The sequence below is a fragment of the Megalops cyprinoides genome, chromosome 24 (genome assembly GCF_013368585.1).
Source record: "Megalops cyprinoides isolate fMegCyp1 chromosome 24, fMegCyp1.pri, whole genome shotgun sequence".
In the NCBI taxonomy this organism is placed as follows: Eukaryota; Metazoa; Chordata; class Actinopteri; order Elopiformes; family Megalopidae; genus Megalops; species Megalops cyprinoides.
The window spans coordinates 4,590,669-4,601,339 of NC_050606.1; the positions used below are offsets into that span (position 1 = coordinate 4,590,669).

General features: G+C 45.5%; 1 protein-coding gene across 1 annotated transcript in view; it reads left to right on the forward strand.

The window, feature by feature from the left end:
* Positions 1–10,273, forward strand: part of dnajb6a (DnaJ heat shock protein family (Hsp40) member B6a) — a 28,106-nt gene extending 17,833 nt beyond the window's left edge. The window contains exons 9-10 of the mRNA XM_036519401.1: positions 9,122–9,265; positions 9,600–10,273. Coding sequence (XP_036375294.1) covers positions 9,122–9,265; positions 9,600–9,697 — 242 coding nt within the window. The 3' untranslated portion in view covers positions 9,698–10,273. The remainder of the gene's footprint in view (positions 1–9,121; positions 9,266–9,599) is intronic.
* The last annotated feature ends 398 nt before the right edge of the window (positions 10,274–10,671 follow it).

The following is a 10,671-nucleotide window of genomic DNA, read 5'->3' on the forward strand; positions in this document are numbered from 1 at the left end:
CTTTTCTTTGTTGGCATTTTGCTGATGTGGTAAGCAGGACTTGAGACCTGAAGGTTTTGGTCACGGTAGGTAGGTAGGTAGGTAGGTAGGTAGGTAGGTAGGTAGGTAGGTAGGTAGGTAGGTAGGTAGGTAGGTAGGTAGGTAGGTAGGTAGGTAGGTAGGTAGGTAGGTAGGTAGGTAGGTAGGTAGGTAGGTAGGTAGGTAGGTAGGTAGGTAGGTAGGTAGGTAGGTAGGTAGGTAGGTAGGTAGGTAGGTAGGTAGGTAGGTAGGTAGGTAGGTAGGTAGGTAGGTAGGTAGGTAGGTAGGTAGGTAGGTAGGTAGGTAGGTAGGTAGGTAGGTAGGTAGGTAGGTAGGTAGGTAGGTAGGTAGGTAGGTAGGTAGGTAGGTAGGTAGGTAGGTAGGTAGGTAGGTAGGTAGGTAGGTAGGTAGGTAGGTAGGTAGGTAGGTAGGTAGGTAGGTAGGTAGGTAGGTAGGTAGGTAGGTAGGTAGGTAGGTAGGTAGGTAGGTAGGTAGGTAGGTAGGTAGGTAGGTAGGTAGGTAGGTAGGTAGGTAGGTAGGTAGGTAGGTAGGTAGGTAGGTAGGTAGGTAGGTAGGTAGGTAGGTAGGTAGGTAGGTAGGTAGGTAGGTAGGTAGGTAGGTAGGTAGGTAGGTAGGTAGGTAGGTAGGTAGGTAGGTAGGTAGGTAGGTAGGTAGGTAGGTAGGTAGGTAGGTAGGTAGGTAGGTAGGTAGGTAGGTAGGTAGGTAGGTAGGTAGGTAGGTAGGTAGGTAGGTAGGTAGGTAGGTAGGTAGGTAGGTAGGTAGGTAGGTAGGTAGGTAGGTAGGTAGGTAGGTAGGTAGGTAGGTAGGTAGGTAGGTAGGTAGGTAGGTAGGTAGGTAGGTAGGTAGGTAGGTAGGTAGGTAGGTAGGTAGGTAGGTAGGTAGGTAGGTAGGTAGGTAGGTAGGTAGGTAGGTAGGTAGGTAGGTAGGTAGGTAGGTAGGTAGGTAGGTAGGTAGGTAGGTAGGTAGGTAGGTAGGTAGGTAGGTAGGTAGGTAGGTAGGTAGGTAGGTAGGTAGGTAGGTAGGTAGGTAGGTAGGTAGGTAGGTAGGTAGGTAGGTAGGTAGGTAGGTAGGTAGGTAGGTAGGTAGGTAGGTAGGTAGGTAGGTAGGTAGGTAGGTAGGTAGGTAGGTAGGTAGGTAGGTAGGTAGGTAGGTAGGTAGGTAGGTAGGTAGGTAGGTAGGTAGGTAGGTAGGTAGGTAGGTAGGTAGGTAGGTAGGTAGGTAGGTAGGTAGGTAGGTAGGTAGGTAGGTAGGTAGGTAGGTAGGTAGGTAGGTAGGTAGGTAGGTAGGTAGGTAGGTAGGTAGGTAGGTAGGTAGGTAGGTAGGTAGGTAGGTAGGTAGGTAGGTAGGTAGGTAGGTAGGTAGGTAGGTAGGTAGGTAGGTAGGTAGGTAGGTAGGTAGGTAGGTAGGTAGGTAGGTAGGTAGGTAGGTAGGTAGGTAGGTAGGTAGGTAGGTAGGTAGGTAGGTAGGTAGGTAGGTAGGTAGGTAGGTAGGTAGGTAGGTAGGTAGGTAGGTAGGTAGGTAGGTAGGTAGGTAGGTAGGTAGGTAGGTAGGTAGGTAGGTAGGTAGGTAGGTAGGTAGGTAGGTAGGTAGGTAGGTAGGTAGGTAGGTAGGTAGGTAGGTAGGTAGGTAGGTAGGTAGGTAGGTAGGTAGGTAGGTAGGTAGGTAGGTAGGTAGGTAGGTAGGTAGGTAGGTAGGTAGGTAGGTAGGTAGGTAGGTAGGTAGGTAGGTAGGTAGGTAGGTAGGTAGGTAGGTAGGTAGGTAGGTAGGTAGGTAGGTAGGTAGGTAGGTAGGTAGGTAGGTAGGTAGGTAGGTAGGTAGGTAGGTAGGTAGGTAGGTAGGTAGGTAGGTAGGTAGGTAGGTAGGTAGGTAGGTAGGTAGGTAGGTAGGTAGGTAGGTAGGTAGGTAGGTAGGTAGGTAGGTAGGTAGGTAGGTAGGTAGGTAGGTAGGTAGGTAGGTAGGTAGGTAGGTAGGTAGGTAGGTAGGTAGGTAGGTAGGTAGGTAGGTAGGTAGGTAGGTAGGTAGGTAGGTAGGTAGGTAGGTAGGTAGGTAGGTAGGTAGGTAGGTAGGTAGGTAGGTAGGTAGGTAGGTAGGTAGGTAGGTAGGTAGGTAGGTAGGTAGGTAGGTAGGTAGGTAGGTAGGTAGGTAGGTAGGTAGGTAGGTAGGTAGGTAGGTAGGTAGGTAGGTAGGTAGGTAGGTAGGTAGGTAGGTAGGTAGGTAGGTAGGTAGGTAGGTAGGTAGGTAGGTAGGTAGGTAGGTAGGTAGGTAGGTAGGTAGGTAGGTAGGTAGGTAGGTAGGTAGGTAGGTAGGTAGGTAGGTAGGTAGGTAGGTAGGTAGGTAGGTAGGTAGGTAGGTAGGTAGGTAGGTAGGTAGGTAGGTAGGTAGGTAGGTAGGTAGGTAGGTAGGTAGGTAGGTAGGTAGGTAGGTAGGTAGGTAGGTAGGTAGGTAGGTAGGTAGGTAGGTAGGTAGGTAGGTAGGTAGTCCCTGACATGACAAAGTGTGCATAGTCTTCCTAAGCTTATTATGATGCAGACTTAATTTACTTAATGTGTTGACCATAGCACAGTTGGAAAGAGGATATATCTGAAGTAAACTCTAAATCTGCTTGCTTTATACAAATGTATGCTCTAGATGGGTATTTCTGTGATGATATGCACATGATCATAGTAATCAATGCTGAAAATGGCAGCAATCATATCTTAAAGAAGCGCTCATAAGATTCACATACAGAAACGTTTAACCACATGAATGTATCAAGTGCTTATGATTTTACAGTACAATAGCTCCCTCTGCTGGATGGACTTCAGTTGCGTTCAAGTAACATTACTTATTTCGGGATGACATCATACAGTTGGTAGAAGCTTGTTTTTAAGTATTATTTGAATAATATAAATACATATTTTGCATAATAAAATTCAGTCAAATGTGAACTGGCATTCTATGAAATCACACTAAGTAACAACATATGTTTATGTGCAGTCATAAACACATAACTCACATGTATTTCTACAGGAAGGATACCTGCAAATACTTGCAAATTTCAACAAGCCTTTACAAGAATTACAAAAAGTAATTAACTATTCTTTTGTTCTTTGCCTGAGGACATTCTTTTTTACAATTTATAATTCACTTAAAAGTATTGATTCTGGGCATTAAATTGTCTCAAAATCCAGGGTGACTCAAGGCCAATGTGTCACTTGAATGTGTGTGGCAGCGGCGGCAACAACAATGTCGGAATCACAGGTCAGCCAGGCATGCAGGGATACAGGTGTCCGTCAAATTTGTGCTAAAATAAAACCAACAGAGGAAAAAAGAGTGAGTAATCCTTAACAACATCGTATTTACATCTGCCTAAAGTTAACAGCCCAACAATGATCTACAAGAGCAACATGAACTTGCTTCGTACTACCATGCATACAATGATTAAGTATCTTTGTAGCTCTTTCAGATCATTTAATCAGATTTATGGAAGAGTGATCAAATTTTGTAAGTTGAGGCACAGAGCAAGTTGTGGAAACAGACACTATGAGGACAGGTGTGCTTTTGGACAGCACTGGAAGATGGGAAGGGAGGTGGCAGTTACCTGTGTAACATGTGCAATAGTCGATATTACTACAGTATCATTCAACGAAATCCCTGTACAAATTCAAATAATAGAAACATTACTTTTAAATTACCATGTGTTACCGAATGAGCAAAAGCTAAACTGAAATTCTGCCATTCATTAATCATGGTATTGGCTGGCATGTAGTGTGTGGTGAAGATACATAAAACCTCAGTTAAATAACGATGATGGGATACAGGTATTAAATGTCAAGGCCACAGCCTATACTCTGACTCCCATCCAACAGAGAGATGTTTTAGCCTTCTTCATCTGTGTAGGAGGAATGTTTGAGGTCCTGGATGGCCGTTATGGTTACTCATCATTGCTCATCATGCAGGCGGTAGAGTAGACAATGTCATTTCGTCCTTCTACTTTATCATATGATACTGGAAAGGAACCTGACAGAGACTTGGTTTAACTCACACCACAGTGTACCTGGGTGTTAGTGTTAATGTGGTATGGGTGTCAGCCACTCTTAGGAAGCTGAACTTTGGCTGGTTTAAAAACTCATGAAACAGTGCATGACCAGCTCTACACAGTGCTTGTTACTCCATCGATATCTTTGTCAATCTGTCTTAACTCAGCCAAAATCCAGCACAACCCTCCCTGGGAAAAAAAAAAAAAACCTTCAAAATATTTGTGCATCGTAAGACAAGTGAAATCCTGGAGCTATTCGGCGTAGAGTTTTGATTGTTGACGTTGTTTCCTGAGAGACCCATCTTCTGCCAGAGACGGTTGGAGGCAAAGCGAGACAAGGTGTCAGGAAGCTGTCATCGATTTGACACACGGCAACCCACCTACATCCCGAAACGCGTCAGTCTTTAAAAAAAAAAGCCGGAGTACGAGGAAGAGAGCAGCGCTGAGGGTCAGCGTCTGAATACGGATCATCTGCTGCTATGCTGATAAGTTACTCTTCTGACCGCATATCATACCGTCAATCCTGTATGTGCCTGGCACAGCAGAAACAGTTGCATTTTTAAACTCCGGCCACTGAGACCTGCAAAACCCCAATCTCTGCCTTAACCGCTAACGCTACCCAGGCCTGATAAGAGCTATCAGTAACATCCAGAAGCTCAGCTTAGTTGGGTCACTCCACAGTTCTTTGAACAGGCTGGCAGATTGCATCACTCTGTGGCATGATATGTTATTTGCACAGAAACGGTATTGTTGAAGGACATCATGTGCGTTCAGCAGTGATAACTGTTTCTGATCAATCCAGTCTGTTACCCCAGCAGTGAAAACATGGTATAAAAACAATACTGTATATAATAAAGGTCTGCAAAGTAGCATGGTGGTTAGGAGCAGGCCTCGTAACTGAGAGGTTGCTGGTTCGATTCCCTACTGGGGCAATGCCATTGTATCCTTGGGCAAGGTATCTAACCCAGAACTGCCTCAGTAAATATCCAGCTGTATCAATGGGTAACATGTAAAAAAAAAAAATAAAAAAAAAAACTGTAACCTGTGGAAGCTGCTATGGATAAGAGTGTCTGCTAAATGCCAGTAATATTGTGTCAACAAAATGGGCTTACTGAACAGGTAGAAGTGTAGCCATTGCGTGTGAGAGGAGAGATAACCTGCTCTGCCCCCTGGCTGTGGGTTGCTGCGTGTGCAGGACAGGTGTGCAGGAGACGGTCCCTAGAGAGCAGCTTTAGGTCCAACTCTACATGTTAACCGAAGAGCTGATCACAATGACAGGGAAGTGCCTCTCAGTTCGAGGGCCTGGAAAGGCAGATCTACTGCTCGAAAAGCACAGAGACTAATGAATCCCCGTGGTAGCTGTCAATTTACACATGAATAACGATGCCGGGAAATCAGTCCTTGTTGTGTAGTTCAAATTTAAAAAGCCTTTGATCTAGAAAATAAAAAAAAGGAGAGCGACATTATGGTTATCAGCACAGTCTCACTGCGCAGCTCTCTTCCTTTTGTTTAGAGGAATTAAAAGATAATGGATTTAGCATCTCTGCGTGTTTTGTTCTCGGAATATTTAGTCTTATCGCTCAGGTAATGACCTTAGAAACAATAATTAGAAACAAATATTGATTGGCAAAGCCGAGGAAGCTCAGGCAGACGTGAATGCGGCCGGCGGACTCCGGCTCGTCAGGGGCAACTGAGAATTACTCCGCTGTGTTTAATTTCGAGACATAATCTTCGGCCCTGCTTTTCAAGGCTGAATAAACGCTATCTGAGACAGAAAGCCCGGGGTGGTGGGGGAGGCTGGGAGCAAAGGTGCTTCTGAATGAGTGTGCTTCCGCGCGCGCGGAACAGAGAGAGCTTCGTCTCATTGTGCTCCTCTGATGGGAAGGCTAATTTATTTGGACGCCGCGTCCTTGATACCTACCTACGCTTCTGTGCCACTGTTCCCTTTGCACTAGTCAAACGCAAATTCGCCGCGGGTCAAAGCGCGGCCTCTCCGTAACGGCGAGTCTTTCTGCTCATGGGCGAATCCCACCTTCCTGTGCTGTTTCCGTGGTTCTGCAGGCCCTGTGCGCCCGAGTCTCTCAGTCTGCTCATAAATTGGCTCCTTCTCACTCCTGGTTTTGTCATATTTCTTTCTTTCGCATGTAGCCGGGGATATGACACGCTGTTTGCCTGTCAAATCCGAGCCCTAAGATCTTTGATGAAATAGACAGCGATACAGACAACAGCACAGTCTTCCCCTGCTACTATTGCCTGTGAAATTTACCATGAAATCATTTAAATTGTACTTCAAATTAAAGCCTAGAGCAGACAGTGCATTTTTAGCCTGATAACAGGCATTACAAGCTTGCTGCAGTCGTTTTTGAAGCTGAAGGTGCGCGCGCTGAAATCGGCTGCATGGATCTTATGGTGTGTCAGATACATAATTGCTTATGCCAGATGCTACCTGCTGGAATTCATTGTCAATCAAGTCTGAAAAATTTCACTGGCATCATGAGCACTGGGAATTGCAAGCACAGCTTATGAGAAAGAGAATCAGCAGCCAGTAAAAACTGACCACCCGCTGATGTGATGTTTGAAGAGAGGATTCTGACAAGCAAGTTAACAGTAGAAACACACGCTCTCTCTTAACAATCAATATTATGCACATTCCCCGATCTTTCAATCATGCGCGTGGCTCATTCTACTCACAGGACCCACAACAGCAGCCAATCCACGGACTATAACGACCAGTGAATCTGTACAGCAGAGAATTAAAAAAAAAAAGTTGCGAGAGACTAAAGACACAATGGCAACCAGATGGCAACCAGACAGGAACACCAAAGGAAAGAATGCACTGGGAAGAGGCAGACAGTGGAGAGCGTGTTTACATGCAGTCAGAACACAGCGTTCTGTTTATATGTGGGATGGATGACACACAGAGAACTGCAGCTTGCTGGTTGCACAACTCCTTTGCGGGGGCACGGGTTTCGGCTAAATATTTGGGGGGACACAACTGAAGTTACTATTCATGTAAATAGCACTACTGCATTGGATACAGCAGTTGCCATGCAGCGATCCCACTAGCACAGCGCATTACTCTATGGTTAGCAGTTACATTCTCGCAGCACTAAGGGTGACATGTACCCCTGACCCCCCCCCCCAAAATCCAACACCCATGCTTGTTTAGTGCTTTTTTCTCTTTATCAATATATCAATGGCAACTTATAGATTTATCAGATAAATAAGAGCAGCGTTTCCCAACCCTGCTCCTGAAGGCACACCGTCCTGCATATCTTCTATCTATCCCTGCTCTACCTACCTGACTGAACTCATCAGTGGCACTTTTGATTAGCTGAGCACACCTGATTTAGTCAAGCAGGAAGGATACATAGAAGATATGCAGGACAGTGTGCCTCCAGGAGCAGGGTTGGGAAACACGGAATAAGAGGCCTACCCAGTGGCGTCGTTAGGTCCGATCATTCGGGGCTATAGCCCCAAATATTTTCGCGCTGAAAAAGGAGGTGTTCATAGCAAAACAACAGACAGACTGTGTAACAGAGTGGAACTCGACTTGCAGAGTCCGAAGGTGTGATAACATTTATTTATTATAAGGGTAGGTATAACCTCCCCAACCTACCAATGGCGATCTCCCTTCAAAAAATAATAAAAGACAAACCCCAGGCAAACTTGACTTGAGCCCCTGATCTTATCAAGAGCTAGAAACGCCCCTAGGTCTACTGAAACATATTAATTACATGCTACAGAACATTTTCAACAATAGATATCACATCCGTCAATCACTTTATGTTGGTCTCATGAGCTGAATTCTGTCACTAGATCTATCTTTCCAAGACTCCAATGTCACAGTGCAACAGCATTTTATCCCTGTGAGTTTACCACCTGTCCGTACACATCCCTTAAATAGCACTCTGCACATCTGATAAATCCTTTAGACTGAGATAGGATCTCTAATCGCTGTGTTCAAAAACACATGTCTCAACCAAATGTCGAATTGCATACATTTGCAAATTGCGCCATTCCGACAGAGCCTAGTCTGATAGCTTACTTATCGCACTCTCAGCTGCGGCCTCAACTGCACATACAGTCAGATAAACACACCACACAGAACAAGCCTGCAGCCGTAATCGGCGCAGAGCGGCCGGCATGTTCGCCAGCGCAAATCCAGCTCTGATATTTGTCTTTAATAACATGTAATGTATTAGAAAAGGCCGGACTATTAAATATTTACAGGAGTGTTGAAAGGTAGCTGAGACCTTTTAAATAAAATAAGTCCGGCCAGAGAACATGTGGCCTCTTTCTTCCGCTCTGCCTCTAATTACACAACACAATGCCGATGCAATCTGGTCCCGATCTCAGAGCATAATCGCTCGCCGCCTCCTCTACCCGCCGCCACTAATTCAATATAAATGTAAATGACCGAGAGAAAGGAATAAAGAAATCTCATGTTTATTTACATGACTAATCACAATAAAGAGCGCCGCATGAAATATGGATGGAATATGAATATATACCGCGCAGATATGAAAGGGAGATGGCAGCTTGGGAGGCCGTGTCAGTTTCTCTGTACGATGTTACCCTCACATGAGGCAGTGTATCTGGGGAGCAGTGTCTGATCTTAATCTGTGCAGCAAATTAAGGCAAACACTTACAGTGTACCAGGTACTTACACCCTTTGATATACATGTATATAGCTCCTGAACATCGTTTTTGTATATATTGTTTTCAATAAATATAATTGAGCACTGATGACTGAAGTCACTGACATTGGACTAAAAAGCCACTGCTTTTCTGTCATACTTTTTAAGCGTGTTTCTGGATCTAACGCTTTGATCACAGGTACAGTTTTAAAATTCCTTGTAATAACATTAGTATGAAGCATAATTAATTAATTACTTGTTGATTTGTTGACAGCTTGAACAACACTAAGGAAAGGGAAAGAGTGAGATAATCTTAAAATGAGTCGTGTGGTGGTGACGTGACGGTAAGTTCCGGGTCCCGGTGATGTGTAGCGGCGCTGTGTTCACCTGTTTGTGGCTCCTCCCTCTTCTCCCTCCTCTTCAGGTGTGCCGAGTGAGGAGGAGCGTAGAACCCGGAGGCAGAACGCACTGGCCGGCCCCGCCCCTTTCCAGCGCTACCTGAGGAACGCGCCCCAGAACCCTGCTGAGGAAGAGGAGGAAGGCCTGCAGGGCCTGGGCCTAGCTGCAGGTGGGAACCCAGCATTTCTCAGAGAGCAGAGAGAGAGCAGGGGGAAGGAGATAGCAGACGCACAGGGGGAAAGCAGGGGGAAGGAAAGGAGAGATGCACAGGTGTGGGAATTGTGCAGGTAGATTCCGCATGGAGAAGTACCCTGGCCCCTGTTATAAAAATGAACACGTTCCAAGAGCGTTTGTAACTGGGATCGATTTAAGGTAACAGTTGTGCCTTACACTATATATACCATGAAATTAAAACTGGCGGCCTGCATTGTAAAGTTCAGTACAGTGTAATTAGCTGTAATGCTGTGAGGTGAGGTGTGTTTCGATCGTATTTTTTCCTCTAGGATACACTGACGCCAGGAGGAAGAAACTGAGGCCAAGGGTGGAGCCCAAGAAGAAGAAGCTCCCCAGAGTGGCTCACGGGACCAGCACCTGGTTTTAATAATGAACGACCCCAGCATGGCGACTGGATGAGGGTGTAAAATACGAATTAGAGTGAACGGCCTTACCCCCAGCATGCAATTTCCCCACAGTCTTTCAACCCTTCAGTGCAATTTCACCCCATGCATCTTTCATTTGGGGAAGTACCACAGTCAGGATTGTCAGAGTGTATTTTGAACATGTTGTGGTCGGAGCACCCAGGTGCACAAATAAGAAACCTGAATTACAGACGGATCAATAAAAAAACACAAAAGCAACAACTATGCACTGCAACTAACACACAGCCTGACTCCTTGAGGTAGTTTAAAGGTGAGATCACACGCTGATTTACCAGCCACTGAAAATCAATGAGTTTCTTTACTGTCGGAACTGAATCAACAAATCCCGTACCGTATGTCCATGTACCAGAACATACAACATGTTACACTATGGCATAATATCACGTTACATTATTGTCATTTAGTAGACACTCTTACCCAGAGTGACTTACAGTTTTTCTTTTTAACATGCTACCTATTTATATAGGATTTTTATTGAGGCAATTCTGGGTTACATACAGCAGGAGTACTCCAGTGGGGAATCGCACCAACAACCTTTCGGTTAAGAGTCCCACTCCTTAGCGCTATGCTACACAGCCACCCGAAAGAGCAACTTTCCCTCTGCTGAGGAGTCTCTGTTCACCAATCTAACAACAGATCAATAAATCAATAAACAGAATGAAAGACAGGCAGGTAAATCTTTGATCACAGCCCTGCAACCAGCATCAGATTAGGCCCTGTTTACCATACGCAGCACCACCGGCGAGTCGTGATGCTTGGGAGCAGGTAGTGCAGTTCAGCCACTCCGTGCGCCTGTTAATACGCTCTCGCACAGGACCGCGGGATGCGGGAGGTCCGCAGGGCCAGAGGGATGGCAGTGCACACACACAGACACACAGGGTGGCGGCTCGCAACGCCAAAGCTGCAGTCCAATTCC